This window comes from Numenius arquata, chromosome 1 (assembly GCF_964106895.1).
Source record: "Numenius arquata chromosome 1, bNumArq3.hap1.1, whole genome shotgun sequence".
NCBI lineage: Eukaryota > Metazoa > Chordata > Aves > Charadriiformes > Scolopacidae > Numenius > Numenius arquata.
The window spans coordinates 82,969,304-82,987,671 of NC_133576.1; the positions used below are offsets into that span (position 1 = coordinate 82,969,304).

General features: G+C 35.3%; 1 protein-coding gene across 9 annotated transcripts in view; it reads left to right on the forward strand.

Moving 5' to 3' along the window:
- DOCK9 (dedicator of cytokinesis 9) overlaps positions 1-18,368 on the forward strand; it is a 124,190-nt gene that overhangs the window by 38,837 nt on the left and 66,985 nt on the right. For all 9 annotated transcript variants that reach the window (XM_074160668.1, XM_074160659.1, XM_074160683.1 and 6 more), the window contains exons 3-9: positions 5,472-5,561; positions 7,214-7,296; positions 8,361-8,430; positions 12,828-12,923; positions 13,558-13,692; positions 16,635-16,809; positions 18,086-18,153. In XM_074160668.1, coding sequence (XP_074016769.1) covers positions 5,472-5,561; positions 7,214-7,296; positions 8,361-8,430; positions 12,828-12,923; positions 13,558-13,692; positions 16,635-16,809; positions 18,086-18,153 — 717 coding nt within the window. The remainder of the gene's footprint in view (positions 1-5,471; positions 5,562-7,213; positions 7,297-8,360; positions 8,431-12,827; positions 12,924-13,557; positions 13,693-16,634; positions 16,810-18,085; positions 18,154-18,368) is intronic.

Genomic DNA, 18,368 nt, shown 5'->3' on the forward strand with positions numbered 1-18,368 from the left:
AGGCCTATATGACTGAAGCTAGAGCATAGGTCTTACTCTGGTCCTTTAGAGGGAATGACTGAATTTTGTTCAAGAACTGTAATGCCTTTTGTTATGCTTTCTTTGGATTCTATGGTCAGATTTTCATTGAGGCAGTCATTAAAGTGTGTGTTAGATCAGAGGCTTTTCTTCAGGTAGTCACAAGTTTGGAACATAGTCAGATTTCCTGTTTCTTTATCCCTCAGCAGTGTAATATCTGAATACATTTTCTGAGTTTCCCCTATATAGTCTTTGGCAGAGTCTCATTTTATACTTGATTTATAGGAAGACTGGTTTGTACTATCAAACTGTATTATTATACTATCAAACTTTTATTTCCTTGTAGGATTTGCTGGTACAAACTTACTCCAAATATTTTTATTGTAGACATGACTATCCAATACCACTTTGATCTATCTGGCTTGTTTTCAACAACACAATGCATTTAAATCTGTCGTTCAATGTATAAAGAAAATACTACCGAGTCAGAGAACAGCAATCCCTTATGTGCTTATTTATTATTTTGCAGGTTAAACTTCTTAACCTCGTGCAGTTTCCCATAATCATATTTACGGTTTTGAAACCGTTAGTCTTGATACGGTTGCCAATATAATTTGAATAATTTAAATAGTGGCATATTATCTGTATTTGCTGTTCTGCTACACATATTATTTTTTTTAATTCCTTTTTTTCTAATTTGTTGCTGTCACACAATGTATGGGCAGCTCCTGGGTAAGCCTTGGCTCAAATGTTTGATTCTGCCCTCATCCCCTACAAGAGGAGTTTAAAATAGTGAGCTGCAGTATTTAGAACTACCTGTATACACACTTAGAACAGTTTATAGGTGGAAACTCCTACCATTGTCTAAAAACCTGTTTAAGCCATTTCCTCATAGAGCATTTAGTTTTTATTTTTACAAAGTTTTTCCTCATGCTTAGATTAAACTGATTACAATCTAAAAAACACTTGCCTAAAAAGGAAGCCAAGCCCTGATAATTTAGAAAGACATTAAGAGTAAGGTTATTTTGTTACCAGCTTGGCCTAAAAACTAGCACTTAAAACAGCACAGAAAATACTTACTTTTCAGCACTAGATAACACTGCTACAATTTTTGGTAGATTACAAAGAAGTTACATAGTTTTAAAGAGGCAGATTGATAACACTATTGAGTATGTGCTAAAGTTGAAATTATTTGGGGAGAAATTGCAGACAAATGTTTGTGCATAATTTGGATGACCTTTTTTCAGGTAATATAGTTAGGTAACCGAAATGTAATTTAATTCAGTGGGTTTTTTTTTTTTTTCCTATAACTAGTAATAATATTTGCAGAAATTCAAAGGCAAGATTTTTGTAACATATGTTTTAATGTCATGGTCAATGCCACATTCAGTTTGTAAATCTTACCAGATCAGAGAAGCTAAATATTAAAGGAGAGCTGATATGAATTATCAGTCCGTATTGGAAAAGAAAGCTTTTACAGCAGATAGCTTCTTTGGACAACATATAGCTTGCTTGCTTTTTCATGATAAAATTATTTGCCTAGTGAGGGAAAGGGGGAAGAAAAAAGAAAAAAAAAAAAGCCAACCAACAAGCCAGTAAGTCGCTTTTTTCTGTTCAACTATGACTGTTCTCCAAACATGCTGTCAGAAGTAGCTCTAAGTTCAAACCACTACCAAAGAAATATTTGAGCAAGGATGGAGCAGAAAATGCTTTACTCTGAGAAAACTCATAAAGATTGAAGGATTCTTCTTCAGCCAACTGATCTAGTTACCAGAACTTTTCCATATTTCCACTTAAATCCATTTCCCATCATCCTAAACTTGATTAGTTGAAGTTAAGAATCCTATTTTACCTCCTTTTATGTGTGTTTGGTAGCAGCTCATTTACTTTTCAGAAAAGCATGATTTTTGTCCTGCTTTGTGCTGATCTTCAAATCCAAATAAGTAGGTTTGTAATTTTTTTTCTTTCTTTTGAGCTTCTACATTTTTCTTGATGTCATCGTATCCAAATAATAGCGAGATTCACTTTTCGCTAGTTTCCAGAAGAGCTCTTTATCAGCAACTTTCACTTCACATATTGGGTCATTTTAAAATTTACCATCTCAAGATTGTTTCAGTTGCTTTTCGCAGGCTCAAGTTTCTGCACTGAATTCACTAATCAGGTTATCCCCTAACTTGTTCTCATGGAATTTATAGGAGCAGTCATGTTGTGTTTGGAGATCCTTTTTACTGTTAACATCACTGAGTTTGCTTTCATTCTTAGTAATTGGGCTGTCTAAACTTTCAGTACCTTTGTACTTTGTTCATTTCTAGCTGATATTTTCTCATTGTTTTATTTTCATTGTGGTCCCCATATAATGTGTTTGTTTAATTAAGATGATAGAACCACTTTCCCACCACTCATTGGAACATCTGTTAACATTCTTGCTACTTTCAATTACAATGCTGTCAGTCGTTCAAGGCTATACCTCTTCTAAACTCTTGCTGAGATGAGTCTTCTCATTCATAACCTTGAATGACTATCCATTGGGTACTCTTGTATCCAATTTTGTGGATAATTATTCCAAATCACCTGAATTTCAGTAATTCACTTAATAATGAAATGGCTTCGTAACTAAATAGCATAAGTTTAAAACAGACCACCTTCATGGGTCACATGAAAATCATATGCTCAATGACTGCAAAAGTGGTGATGTTTATGTTAACTGCATAGCAGATAAATTATTAAAAGAAATCTTAACCCAAAACTATACTAATGATTGCTTTGCAATAAGACAATGTATCTAAATGCTTTTGTTTCAAAATACCTAACTTCTGAGTGCTATTCCATCCTTTTAGGAAATATTTTTCCCAATACAAGGTAAGTTTCCTTGTAACAAATATAGTGGGGGTACATTCCTACCTAAATTAAAGATGCCGTTACAAAGTCATCCCACTGTTGTTTTGAAGGCAGTTTGGTGCCTAGCTTACACATTGTTTCACTTTTGTTAGTTATGGTTTTGAACCATAAGGATTTAGCACACTTTCTCTTAAAGCTCTTGACTTCTGCTTAGTATGAGTTAAGTACCTCTGAAAATAGATATTATGCCAACTTTGCAGAAATAAAAATGAACCCAGGTCATTCTACAAGAAGGCACATCTTGAGTAGAAGGAAAAAGGCAAAAAAAAATGTTCAACCAACATCCTCATTTTAGAGAGCAGAAAGTAAGCTGGTCAGAATACAATAACTTATTTTGAAATTTCACTACAGCTTTTTTCTTTTAAAATCTATTTCTTGTTTTTCCTTGAGTCTTTAACCAACTACTCTAAATCAAGGCTTTAGTTTAATTTGGAAATGATGCAGCTTCTGACACTGCCCGTACAACTGATAAGGCTCTTCTGGAATGTATTAGCTTTAAAGACATGATCTAACATACAGCTTGCTGACTCTTGAAACAATTTTTGTCACTGCTTCTGAGCATTTGCCTCTGTAAGATTATCTATAAGACTATGGAATTGAAACCCTGTACTTTTCTCCTTCTTTTTCCTGCTTTTTACATAGTCTCTGTTTTGCCAGCAAGATATAGGACTTTTTAAATAGGACATTGGTTATATATGTACACTTGTACACTGTTGTGGCTTTTTTTTTTATTCCTTTCTCAATATTTTGAATAATCAACTGTTAATAACCATAATTTCAAGCATCCTAAAGGGATGTGGAGGAGGCAGTGGTTCGGGAGGAAAGGTTTACTAGCTTATATTCAACAGCCAACACTGGAATGAGTGTGTGAAGAGGCAAAAATAATTTTTAAAACAGGTATTGGCAGTGAGTATGTCATGTCAGCAGCAGTATTTTGTACTTTCTCTGTTCACTGTAGCATCTGAGACTTGCATAGAATAAGAGTACTGTCACTAGGTGGGCATTGTCAAATGTACAGGACAGGAAGAGAACCTTATGAGATAACAAAAACTGCTTGGACGCCTCCAAAGAGGGGAGAAAAATGTAAAACACTCATTTAAAAATACAGGAGGGAGAAAGGCAAAAGGAATAAAAAATCAAAATGGACATGTCTGAAGACAGGTCAAATGGACTTGAGGAATGTTGTGTGTTGGCTGGTTTCTGTCTCTCACCTACATCTATTGTAGTCCTTTCCTCTAATATATCAGCTAAATAAAATACTGCAGCTGATGGATGAGCTGAGAAGGAGGCAGCATGCATTAAGACAGTTACTAATACGGACAAAGCTGACAAATTAAATTCTTCTATTTTGTCACTGATCTTGCTACAGTATACTACTTCTTATATGTGAAAGACTAGGAAAAACCCTTACTGTCGCATTGATAATTGTGTAGCAGGATAACAGCAGCAGGTGTTCTAGAAGTATGTACCGCTACTTCAGTTTTACCAAGTTCCATTATAGTGGTAAGACTTGATTCATGAGTTCATGGCTTTCCCATGAAAAGTGCCTGGAAAGGTGCCACCTTTGTCTCTGGGATTTTTAAAATAATAATAATTTTTTTAAAAAGCATTGCTTACCTGCATAATTATAGAAATTATATGCTACCAAATTATTACTGTTAATATGTGGAGTTTTTTCCTTTCACGTTTTTCTCTGATCCTTCCTGGTGCTGCAATGTGTGGAGTATAGCTAACACAGGTGAGGAATCACAACCGCTTTCCAGGTCCAGGCTATGCAAGCTCTCTTGTCCATCTCTCAGATTCTTTCCCACATAGTGCAGAATAATTTCTGTTGCTGCATAGTTTATTTCATTTGTGGTCCAGAAGATTTTGATCTTTGACACTTACAAATTTGAAGTACCCTAGGGCTTACTTCAGTGTTTGTCCGAGAAGCAGAATTTCATGGTCACAAAGAGATTTCCTGCTCTCTGACAGTCTTTTTATGATTCTCTGAACTCCGGCATAGGAAAGGAATAAGTTCTTACTTGATGGGCTGAAATGTTTACTTCAGTGATCCAGGCCTTCTTTCTAAACCTTCAGTTTAACAGAGCAAATCTCTTTTTTTTTCTTTTCTCTTTCTTTTTTTGTGCCAGCTGAAACCTACAGTTAAACTACTCTTCTTATTTTGGTGTGGGTCTGTTACTTTTCATGAGTAATAGTTTTTATATGCAGTATTAACACTACCTTAATATCTTCAAAATATTGGGGTTATGTTGTCCTGGTGGAATTATTTTTACTAGTATTTTCTTGCCCATGTTAACAAAATATAGCGGAAAACACTTTTCTATGGCGTCTGTTTCTTACTGATTCCAATCTTGCCCTTCCTGTGAAAGAAGGAACATGTTGCTAACCTTTGAATGAAGGTAAATTCTCATTAATTGGCTATTCTGAAACAGTGTATTCACAGGGTGTTTTCTGCTGAGCTTCTGTCTTACTTATATAACCGAGCATTTCCATAATGTGTCATCTTTCCTTTAATTGCCAGTTTCATTTGTTGTTTTTTTGTTGTTTATCAGACAGCGTTATTGAAACGGCAGAGTCGATACATTCGTTCAACAGTTCCTGAAAATGCGGAGAAGGAAGCTCAAAGCTTGTTTGTAACTGAGGTAATATTGGAATTGCATGTGGCTCCGTGTAATAGCAATATTATACCTGAATTTTTTTTCTTCTGCTTCATTTGCCGTTTATAAAACAGGGAATAAAGTCCTAAAAAAAATATTAAATATTTATTGCCATTTACTTGTCAATGAGTTCAAGGGAAAATTTCCTGGAAAAACTAGTACTTTTTTCCATTGGTGGCTGGAAAAGAAGGTTACAGGATAGCTTTGAATTATTTTGTTTGTGTGATTGGCTTTTGCAAATGCTTCTCCCTCACCTTCCTTATACTTTTGGATTTCCCAGGTGAACATGGGTGATTTCCATACATAATGTCAGGAACAACAGTAAATCTGAGTGAATCATTGTGACTTGTTTTTCCTGATAAAGTGTTTCACACCCATCATTCTTGGTTTGTGCATAGTAATCTTGTACAGTTTGCTGGAACAGAGGTATTCATAACTGTAATGCTTGTAGAGGCCAAAATTCATTATGACTGCTCAGTTTGTATGCTATATGTAGAAGAAACATCTTCACCCTAAGGTTTCTCATAACTACTTGCTTACATTGGCATTCCCTTGGTTCTGACTAGAATGTTGCATTTCACTCAGTGTCTTGTTGAAGCCTTTTAGCAACTGAAGGTTTAGAACTTCTGTCTTTTTTATGTTATCTACTGGTTTTCTACTGATATACTTTAAGCTGATATTTTACATCTGAAACAAATAAACATCTGTTGTAATTCCAAGAAAACTGAAGGAGCTCAACGTAGCTGAATCTACCTCAACCCCCAAAGTGTTTTCTCCAGAGTGATATGTATCCTTAATTCCCAAACTAAACCTCTCTAAGATAAGTTCAAAGAAAGTAGACAAGGAGGGAGGAGTGTTATAGGTAATTCATAAAGTTTAATGAGTTCCTGCAGAAACAACTTTGTATTTTGAAGTGTAAAAAAACTATTTTTGAATTATTAGGTGCTATGTTTGTGTACATATAAGTCTATTCATGTAACATATAAAATTTTGTACTGTATGGTTGCTGGCAGCAGATTTTGTCGGTTTTATGTTACTTTGGTCAAAGCCTAGATAAATCAGTACTTTTATGTTGTAGCAATATGGGTGGAGTAAAACAGTGTTTCCTGTGATCTAGTCCAGAGCTTAATCAGATAATTGCTTTTCAAGAGCTGGAAGCGTGTAGTTCAAATATTAGTTTAATTGCACTAGAAGTCTAAATTTAAGGAAAAGATGTTTTTAGTTTCTCAGTATATGTATGTACAAAATTGAATATTCGGTTTTAAGAATGCATCTATATTTTTATGCTGAGTTCTGTAAAGTCAGGTTTTCAGCTGCAGCAAAATGCTGCTGTAACTTTTCAGATAACTAAAGATGGTTAATCCAGATGCTGAGTGTATTCACCATTTTCTGGTTTTATAAGATACACATCTAGCAGATGATAACATCCTATTGAAACATATCACTTGTTGCGAAAAGCTGTATTGCAGTAGACTGTAGTTGCCAAGGAAAGGATATGAACAGAATTTTTAGAGACTGACATGTAATCATAGTAGTTCATAAACAGCCATATCTTAAGGGTTTTTTTGTTTGTGTGCCTAGGGTATGCTCTTAATCCTCTTCCAATTAATATTGATATTTGGTTTTCATTGAAACAGTGCATCAAAACCTACAATTCAGACTGGCATGTTGTTAACTATAGATATGAAGATTACTCAGGAGAGTTTCGACAGCTTCCAAAGTAAGTATGTTATGTTATCTAGTGATATAATAAAGATTTTGAATTTGTGAAGGAACTCTAACTGTATTTAATATAAATGTATTTATTACATATTACATGTACAAATAAATTTCTGTAACTTGAAATATGACATATCAATATTTAATAGTCAGTAGAGATTATAAAGATTTCTTGGATTAAATTTGTATTGATGAACTTGAAGGTAAAAAGTCTTGTTAAACTGTTTTTTGGAAAGATCCTGTAATAACACTGCCTTATGAATAGGCAGGTCAAAACAAGAAATTATATCATTAACAATGTGAATGTAAGTATTGTAACTAAAACAGGCTAATGTTTAGATGAAACTAAAATGGTGATATCCTGTTTTTGTATCTTCAAAGGCAGCATTTGGAACTCTCTTTAGGAGCTTAGGGAATAGAACCTAAGTGAGATGGTTAGAGCGAGTGTTTGAACTATCACAGATTTTCACAGGATGATTCAAAGCAAAAGCCCAGTCCACACGTATTACAGACTTGCTAAACCATCTGCTAGAGAAATCTTTTCCAACTTCTTCAATATCTGAGTGGATGAATACTCTGAATCCCACAAATCTGGAAGATCTATGTCTCCCCTACATACTCTTCTGCATGCATCAGTTAAGAAATAACACTGCTTTGCTGTGAAAAGTTCTGTTATATTCACAGGTTTTGTAAAAGTCAGTAGCTGGTTTTTACTTGCCCTGAACAGAAACCACTCTATTTAATAGGAGTTTAAATAAACGCATTGTCCTAAAAGGAAACAATGGCTACAGGTGTGAATTCTTGCTCCTAAGATATTAGGAGTGCAGTGAATGAGAAAGCATTTGGTTCTCTCCAGGTACACATAAGTGACAAGCAGAAAAAAGGAAAGGCTGTGGCCAGATGCGCAGTTTAGGAAAATTGCTGGCTAAGAAATACATTTTGTGAAAAATACACGCTTTTACTTTCCTCTTCAGTCAAGAAAATAACATCTTCATTTTTGCAGCTGTGAAATATGTAACTCATCACAAAATGTCTAGTATTTTAGAAATTTTTTTTCTTTCATAGTAAAGGGACAAAACCGGAGAAGCTTCCAGTTCATTTATATGAAGTGGATGAAGAGGCAGATAAAGATGAGGTGAGATAATAATAATTCCTTACTTTCTGTTGCTTTCAGTAATGAATGTTGGGTAAGGAGAGGTTACAAGTTGAGTTAAGTGTTGAAGTCAGTAAATGAAAACAGAGATTAGCTTGAGCAGCCTGATTGGAAAAAAAAAGTAGTTATTTTACCTATCTCCTTTCAAATAGCCTTGTACTCCTGAGATCTGTCATGTGAGTAGAACAAGTTTTGACAGATGGTGTAATTGAAGTTTTAGTACTTGGTGATGTATAATCCTTCAGCTTTCATAAAATCTGTCTTGTCTTATACTGTTTCTGTATAGATGGACATATAGAGAGAAGTATTTCATGCAGTTTAATCACAAAGTCAAGTAAAATCGTAGGTGAATCTGTTCCAACATGACAGCACACACACTTAAGCATGTGCATGATTTAGAATTAGTTTGTCCCAAATTTGAGTATAGGATAAGAGCTGGAGATCTGTCATGGAAACAAAAGCCAAAAAAATTGACTAAAACTCTAAGGTATTTTCTTTTTTGTCTTATGAGGAGCCTCTGAAGGAGCTGGTGTTGTTTAGCGTGGAAAAAAGGAGGCTGAGGGGGGAGACCTTATCACTCTCTACAACTACCTGAAAAGAGGTTGTAGTGAGCTGGGGGTTGGTTTCTTCTCCCAAGAAATAGGCAATAGGACAAGAGGAAACAGCCTCAAGTTGTGGCAGGGGAGGTTTCAATTAGATACTAGGAAAAATTTTTTACACCAAAAGGGTTATCAAGCCTTGGAACAGGCTGCCCAGGGAAGTGGTAGAATTGTCATCCCTGGAGGTATTTAGAAGACAGGTAGACCTAGTGCTTAGTGATCTGGTTTAGTGATGGTTTTTGCCAGTGTTAGGTTGATGGTTGGACTCAATGATCTGAAAGGTCCATTCCAACTTAGACAATTCTATGTTTCTATGATTCTATATCTATAGCTTCAAGCAATTTTCAAGTATGTTTCAAATGTCAAAGACTTTTTTCAGTAACTGCTTCTGTTATTTTTGTGATTTATTTAACTTTTGCTACACTCTGTTTCAAAACACAGTGTTTAAATGCCAGTGTTTTGTTTTCTTATGAATACTTGAATTCTGGCATCACAGAAAAGAATTAAAATAAAAATATTTTTTGTGGGTTTTTCCCTTTGGTAATTACTTTACTTCTAAATTCCTTGTATTCAGAACTGCTACATATGAAATATGCAAGTTGCAAGTTTTTCTGGATTAAATGTGAAAAAATAGTTCAGGGAGTGCATCTGAGTAGGTAGATTCCTGAACAGGAAGTCTTGGGATGCTGTTTCTCCAGTGCTGCTACTAATGCGCGCTGTGATATTTGGACAAATAATTTCATGCGTCTGTATCCAAATCTTCCTATTTGTAAGATGGGAATAATTAATGTTTTCTACTATACCGAGATGAAAAAGACTTGGCATTATTTACTGTGATAATATTTCTGACAACAGAAGTGTTTTAGAAAATAGTGAGTTAAACATGAAAAAAAATTAAATGGAGATGTAACTGACTATGATTGTTACTAGGAAAAACACTTATGGTTAGAGTTAGTTAAACACTGAAAAAACTATAGCTTGGCTATTATCAGGTGGTATGTTTTATACTAGGAAGTATAAGTGGGGAGGACTTCCCGTTTCCTTCTGCGCAGTTTCCTGTTAAAGCAGGCAGGAACATCATATCTCTTTCAGAAGTAGAATCACTGGAGAAGTGGTCTGTTACTCTTTGTTGAGGAGCTTAAAATATAAACACAAGAAGAAAGCACGCTAGGAAGAAAAGAGAGCTTAATGGGAATAGGGTGGGAGGACCATAAATTCTTTCCTTGAGGGAAGAATTAATGCAGGAGTTTTCTTTCAAACTTTAACATCTTTGTATGCCAAAAAGCATATATGCAAATCTTAGATTAAAAGTTGTCTGGTGGTCTTTTTGTTTTGCTTTTGTTTGTGCTTTTTTTTTTTTTCCTTTAAAAAAACTGATTTATTAGGGGAATGGTAGAAAACAAAAAGCTGCAAGTGATTAAAAATTGGAGGAAAACCAGATAAAGATTAGTTTAATCTTGCACTGTTAAAAAGAAGAGAATTACCTTTCCAAAACTAATTTGGGCTATCAGGCCATCAGGTTGGTGTTTGTAAACGGAATTTTTAAATCAGCCTGGGGTATGAGATCAAGATAAGGAATTGTTTTTGTTGAAACAGTTGCTGTTGAACTAAATTTTGGAGCCGAGTTTGTGGGAAAGATCATTAAAAAAAGAAAAAAGCAAAGCACAGTGTGCAGCAGTAATAATAAAAGTGAGGAAATTCACTTACCAGTTGGAAACAGGAAGTATGTTTTCAGTGTAAAAGTCGTGTATTAACGACTGGGTTCTGGGTTCCTTTGTATTAACAGGTGGTCAGCTGGAAAGATTCAGTAGCTTTTTGGCTCTTGTTGGCAGGAATTCTGCCTGACAGAAAGAAATGGTGTAACTAGAGAGGTCCAAATGACAGTTTTATTGTTAGGACACATCATGCAGTGAAACACAGTTGGGAAACAGTGCACTTCAGACACTTTGAATTGGAAAAAAAGTCTTAATGAAGCTAAATCTTAGTTTTTGTTAACGAGGGTAATGAAGGGATTCTTGTCATGTCAGATAGTCCTATGACAGGTTTGTGAAATTACAGAAAAGCATTGGTTGTTCTGTACCAGACTTGGATAATAACTCATCAGCTACTCATAATTTTAAACTTGTAAGAGTGGTTTTAAACCATACTTTCCTTGTGGATACCTTCCACCAGCAGAGGTGGAGAGAATCACAGTTGGAAACTCAGTGTTTTAAGTTGTTGTCTCTGTATCTTGATTGTTGTACAAGAAAAATCGGTTATCTAGGTAGTAGAACAGGACTGAGGAGTAATGGCTTAAAAATATGAAGCAAGTAGACTCTATTGCTTGGATAGTGAGACTCACTGAGGCACATGAAAATTTACTGAGTGTGCCTCTGGGACATTGTATCAGATGCTTTGATAATTGGTAATCATGTCATCCTTACTGGACCTAATTTCCGTACTGTCAAGCTGGCTAGAATTTTTGAAGGAACAGATTGTTGCATCTTTTTCCTTCTGTTCTCAGTTTTTTTGAAGTTCACATGTGCATATGAATATGCAAGCTAGACAGACTAAATAAGCTGTAAATAAATTAACTAGTAACATTTTACAGAATGTTCCTTGATTTAATTCCAGAAACTAATTCATATTATTTCAAAATCTGGTTTTAATGTTCAGTTGTTGAACTAGTGACTCTGCGCCCCATATGTAATCACTTTTTGTTGTATGTTCTCTTAATAGTTGAGAAAAGGAATTATAAATAGTAGTTGAGGCGCTTGAGGAAGTTTTGTGGGTTTGGTTTTTTTTTTTCAACTGTATACTCAGCTAATTTTGAATGTTTGGATAATAATTTATCAGGAGTAATTCTCCTCTAGATGGTTGAAAATCTTCATATGTGTCTAATTCATTAAGGTTTTGTTGTGTCAAAATGGGTTACCTCCACTGAAAACCATGGTAAAACCAGCTTGGTACTGCTCTACAAGGTTACTTGAACTACTGATTTAATATTTTTTCTGTGACAATTATAAATCTGTCATTATGATCAGTTTTGATGGTAGAGTACTGCTTTGTGATAGTTGTTAACATCCCATGAGTTTTGGTATAGTTAGTAAGTTCCACCAACTGGCAGATGGAAGAAGGGTACAGGCAATGGGTGTGATGTGTGATGCATGCATTGGTTCTGCTGTTTGTGAACTTGCTATTACTGCCAAGTTTGGGCTTGTTCTCTTTAGAAAGCTTTGATTCTGATCAGTAAAAGGGCAGATTCAATTCAAGAATTCAAGGGAGTTCTCTGTGAGTTCTTAAGTAATATCTTTGAAGTAATACATATGAAGCAAAATGGTTTGAGAAATCTCAATTGAAGTTTTGGATAAGCATGAGTTTACATTGTTCTTTTTGGTAATAGAAATTGGTAAAAATTCTTGCACTGAAAGATTAGAATATATGAAAAAGCTTAAAAAGTAAATGTCTTGAGTTTTCCCTCTTTCCCCTGTTTCGGTGGGATTTATCTTGACTAATATTTAGCTATCTAGAAGTTGGGTCATCCTACTGGCCACAGAAAAGACCTATATATGTGGCCACATTACCTATCAAAAGTTAGATGTAGTCAGTCTTACCCCAGTCTTTAAATAAAATAATTGGAATTAGAAAGCTATAGAATTTCAGCAGGGACTCATAGTACATTCTTATCCTTGCATTATGAGCATAGCTATTCCATCTTTTAAAAATGACTTCTGAAATTTTCAATAAATATAACAGTTTCAGACTGTGATGCAAAACTTCACTCTTTTTTTTCATCTCCAGGATGCAGCATCTCTTGGGTCTCAGAAGGGTGGAATAACAAAACAAGGATGGTTGTACAAAGGCAACATGAATAGTGCAATCAGTGTGACAATGAGAGTAAGTTTAAGAACGTCTTATGCATTGTGAAAACTGAACACCAATATTGAAATATGACTGTGCCTTTGGGAAGTCAATTTGTATGTGGTTTACCTCTAAATAAAATAATAGTGTGGGATGAAAGAGGGAAGCTTGTATGTAATTTATAGCTGTGAAATCTACTTAAATCAGAAAAAATGCCTTAAAATTCCAGTATGTGGCAAAAGTCCAGTGTTTTAAATAATTTTCTTAACTGAACCCTGGTGTGTTATTAGTAGAAAGGGGACTATTTGAGGTTTTTATTTGTATTGCCTCTTCATTTAGAAACAAACTTAAATTATTTTTATGGCTATCACAATAAATATCTGTTATATATAATGTTATAGAGTCAGTTTTAAATAACCTGTCAATGGGTCAAAAATACTTTCAAATAATACAGAACAATCTTGCTGCATGTTTTTAAGTTTTTTTTTTTAATTAATTATTTCTGTTTTGTTTTCTGAGGATACTGATTAGGTTATGTGTAAATAAAAGCTTTCTTCTATAACCTACTGTGTAAATAGCACTTATGGGTTTTGTAATGTGAAGCTGATTAATACTAGTGTTGTAATACTAGCGTTGTAATTCTATTTCTTTCCTCCTTTCTTTTCACTAGTCATTTAAAAGAAGATTTTTCCACTTAATCCAGCTTGGTGATGGATCCTATAATCTCAATTTCTACAAAGATGAAAAGATATCAAAAGAACCTAAAGGATCAATATTTCTAGATTCTTGCATGGGGGTGGTTCAGGTAATTGTAATTATTCTACCTATTCTTCCATTAATTCTGTATTTACTAGCAAATGATTTTTTAAAAAAAAATTACAGATAACTTTTGTCAGATATAGATAAGTACCTGTTATACAGAAGAGCAATTAGACATGCTGCGTCTTGCAAAAACAGTGAATGAGATTTTAAAAGGCAGGAGGCAGAATTTAAAAAATCTTTCTTTCTGAAAAGAACGTAAATTACTACTTGATGTCAAGTATTTATCAAAAATATCAAGCAAAAATTTAAGGCAAACACACAAAACCACCCAGCTCTAAATCATGGCAAAGTAATGACAGCATAAAATTAAAGTTCATTTCAGTTACATTTTGTGCTTGCATGCACTGTGAAATGTTTTGCATAGCTTCTTGTGTGGGATTTTTGTTGTGGGAATTGTATTCAATTCAGTCACCCTTCCAGATGCTTTCGTTTAACCTTTATAATGTTACTTTTATGTGCTTTTCTTTATTTTAAAAAGTTAAGGGCGTTGGTAAGATGTTTGTCAGTAGCAAGTGCCAAAGAAAAGATTGTTTTCTTTTCTTGTGATTCTGTTATGTATTTACAGTACAACATGTAACTGTTTTGTTAGGCACAGCTTACCTGGAAAAAAAACTGTTGGGTTTTAGAGTTTTGTTAACTTGGGTAGAAATAGGCAAAGTTTAATAAAAATATATTTCTTAAATAATATTTTTTTTTGAGTCTAAAGTTGTTTGAAGATTTATGCAGAGAGATACAACAGCTTTACAGAGGATTATTTTTTTCCAAATATTGTAATAATGTTTTTGGAGACACATTTAATAGATACTTTGTGTGAAAAGTCTTATAACTGTAATGAATTTAATCATATTGCAAGTTGTGTATACAGATTTACACAGATTGTTTTGCCTTAGGGGTACAATTCCAGCCAACTCCGCTGAAGTGAGTTTGATTTGTGTTTTAAAAACAAACTAACAAACACACAAAAAAAAAAAGGTTCCTAAACACAGTTGCAGTCTTTGTCTTGCACTTAAAATGTGTCTTTCCTTCTGCTCCTCAGCTTCCTCTGATTTGGTGCCCCTCTCTCTGATAATACAAATTCTCCATCTTCTAGGCTGTTTCTGGCCTTTTTTGTTTCCCACTTACGAGATGGCTTGTTTCTGCTTCTCAGCCTGCGGCTCTGGTACAGGCTATTGTGTACAATATTAGTTTACATCATCAGAAAGCATTGAGATTTTTAGAAGTTAAAAATGAAAGAAAGGCACTGCAGCAAAGGGGAGTGCTAAGCCCTGCAGCTGGAGAGAACAACCCCAGGCACCAGTACATGCTGGACAGGCCACTCAGATGGAAAGCAGTTGGCAGAAGGACCTGGAGGTACTGGTGGACACCAAGTTGGACATGAGCTGGCAAGGGTGGTTAATGGTGTCCTGGGCTGCATTCGGGGGAAGAGTTGCCAGCAGGTCGAGGGAGGTGGTTCTTCCCCTCTGAACGGCTGCATAGCACTGGTGAGGGCAGACCCAGAGTCCTGTGTCCTGTTCTGGCCTCTCCAGTAAAAGAGAAACGTGGACATACTGGAGAGACTCCAGGGAAGGGCTATACAGATGATGAAAGGATGGGGGATGGAGCATTGCCCCATTTCTGGAAGTTTTTAAGGCCAGGTTGGATGGGGCTTTGAGCAACCTAGTCTAGTGGAAAGCGTCCCTGCCCATGGCAGGGTGTTGGAACTAGTTGATCTTTAAGGTCCCTTCCAACTCTAACCATTCTATGATTCTATGATCTTTCCTATAAGGAGAGACAGAGAGCTGGGACTGTTCAGCATGGAGAAGAGAAGGCTCGGGGGGGATCTCATCAGTGTATAGAAATACCTGAAGGGAAGGTGCAAAGAGGACAGAGCCGGGCTCTGCTCAGTGGTGCTCAGTGACAGGACCATAGGCAATGGGCACACACCGAAACACAGGAGGTTCCCTTTGAACATCAGGAAACACTTTTTCACTGAGAGGGTGACTGAGCACGGGCACAGGTTACACAGTGAGGATGTGGAGTCTCCATCCTTGGAAGTTTTTAAAAGCTGCATGGACATGGTCCTGGGCAACTGGTTCTGGGTGGCCCTGCTTGAGTAGGGGAGTTGGACCAAATGATCTCCAGAGGGCCCTTCCAATCTTTAACCATTCTGTGATTCTGTTTTTGGTTTTTAATCCTGAAAATCCCCTTTTTTCTAAATCATCTTTTCATGAAGTACTGTTCCATACTTTCTGTTCCATCAGTTCAATTTAAGTAACCTGGCATTTTCTCAGACTTTGTCAAAAGCTTTTTATTTTTTATTTTTTTTAATGACTATTCCTTTGTTCTACTGCAAGTAAGGTTTTGAGGTGATAGAGTAGTCTTTAAGTAAAACTGTACTTTGGATGCTTGAAGTTTATAGTTGGCTTGTGTCTTGAACACTATGAGGTATTCTACAGTACCATCAGTGTTCATCTTGGCATCTGTATATTGAGATTTTTCTGCGTCAAAGTGCAGTCACATAATTTATGCATTGTATATATTCACACTCAGAGTCATATATATATATAGACATGGTTGCTCTAATTCAGTGTTTTGTGAAAACCTATGTCAAAGTTTTATACTGTGAAAGTTAAAAGGTTACTGTTCTTAAGATTTTTCATTTACTTTAGGATTTTTTTTTTTTTTTTTTTAAATGATTACCAACAGAATGATGAGGAGGGGAAACTGAAAAATGAGCTGTTATCTTTCATGTTTCCACTTGTTGCAGCGGTACAAAGAACTTCAAAAGGTCAAATGTCAGAAAGGAAACAGTGTAATTATAATACACTTGTTCAAAATACCAAACCATATATTTTTAATAAAAAGATCTGAAATAAATGTAACTTCCTTTGACTGTGAGTCGACAGTATGTAAAGATATTATAAAGATCTTTTTTTTTCCTTACAGAACAATAAAGTCAGACGTTTTGCATTTGAGCTCAAGATGCAAGACAAGAGTAGTTACCTTTTAGCTGCAGATAGTGAACTTGAGATGGAAGAATGGATAAACACTCTGAACAAAATCCTACAGCTTAACTTTGAGGCTGCAATGCAAGAAAAAAGAAATGGAGAGTCTCACGAAGGTAAGCAGGGTTTCTAGCAATGCTAATACAGTTGTGTGACAATGACTGCGTACATGCATTTGGAAAGAATGGCTGTTTTGTGGCTAAATTCTTTTGTTTTGTGATAAAAATTATAAGTCTTTTCACTATCTGTTTGAACTGATGAGATTTTTGACCTTTTGGCATTAAAATAGCACTGCTCTGTATTGATTTCAATTGAGTTATGTCCAGAAGAGCATAATGAGACTGATCAGAAGTCTAGAAAAATAGAACCTGCAATGAAAAATCCAGACTGAAGCAGTTTAAGGAAAAGAGAAATCTTGGGAGGGACTGGTTTGAAATGCATCAAATGTGCTGAAAATGGAATAATCTATTCTGTGGTCGCTGTAGGTAGAAGAATAAGAAATTGTGGTTGCAGTGAGGGACTTTAAATTTAGATGTAACTCCCTTGAGCACAAATATTTCCTTGAAGTCCTGAAATAGATTGCTTGGGTGTAGAATCTTTTCTGTTGGGGCCCTTAAGGAATGTGATATAGATATAAATGATAGTTTGGTGACAAAAGGGTACTCTAGATGTCCTCTTGTGCATTTTTCCTCATGAGAGTGGGTGGGGAAAGCAACTGGTATATGAATATCCAGAAGAACCTGGAAGAGGTGGTAGAAGGTTGTTCTGCTTATAAATAGCACAATATACCAAAAAGATCATTAGAGTTTAAAATTAGATATCACAGTCTTTGGTGAAGATTGCCAGAATTGAACATGATGTATACAACAAAAGCAAATCGGTAAAAGAGAATCCTAGCTCTGTGAAAGACATTTTAGTCAGTGATTCCCAGTTGCCCTTAGAACTGCAAGATGCTTATAGCTAAGTGAATGGTTGCTTTGTAAAGCCAGTAACTGCTGGAGAGTAGAGCTGGGAACTTAATGAACAGAGGGAACTTGTTTTGAAATCAAGTTACAATGCATAGTGGAAAGATTCAATGCACAAATTTACATTACTATCCCCTTTCCCTGTGCAGATATCAAAATGAATATTAAAGCTATTTTCTAGGTAAAATTAGAAATAACTGCTACTTTACCAATTTCTGTAACTGGTTATATCCTCCAAAAAGTGACTGCATCAAAATGATGGAGTTGTCCATTTTCAAGGAGGTAGGAGTTTAAAAAAAACAAACCACAAAACAACAGAAATGTTTTTGCTATGGAGTTTTGTGAGTAGCTTGGGGTTTTGGGGGTTTGTTGGGTTTTTTTTGTGGTTTTTTTTAATATTTTTTTAAATGTGGTTTTATAATTTCAGATGATGAACAAAGCAAATTGGAAAGCTCATCAAGTAGTTTTGATAACTACTATCCAGAAATTGCCAAGGTAATATATATTGTAAATGTGAACTCAGGTTATAAAGTACTAAACTAAAAGTTAGCCACATGAACTTTCAGTGAAGGTAAGGTATTGGCTTCTATCTTCCAGGCAGTTTGTGGTGCTTTGAAAGCTTAGAAGCTCTTTTGTGAATAGATGGGCTTCTTTATTTTCTGCTTTTGGAAGCAAACCAGCTACTGTCTTAAAGTTGCTTAGATAAATCT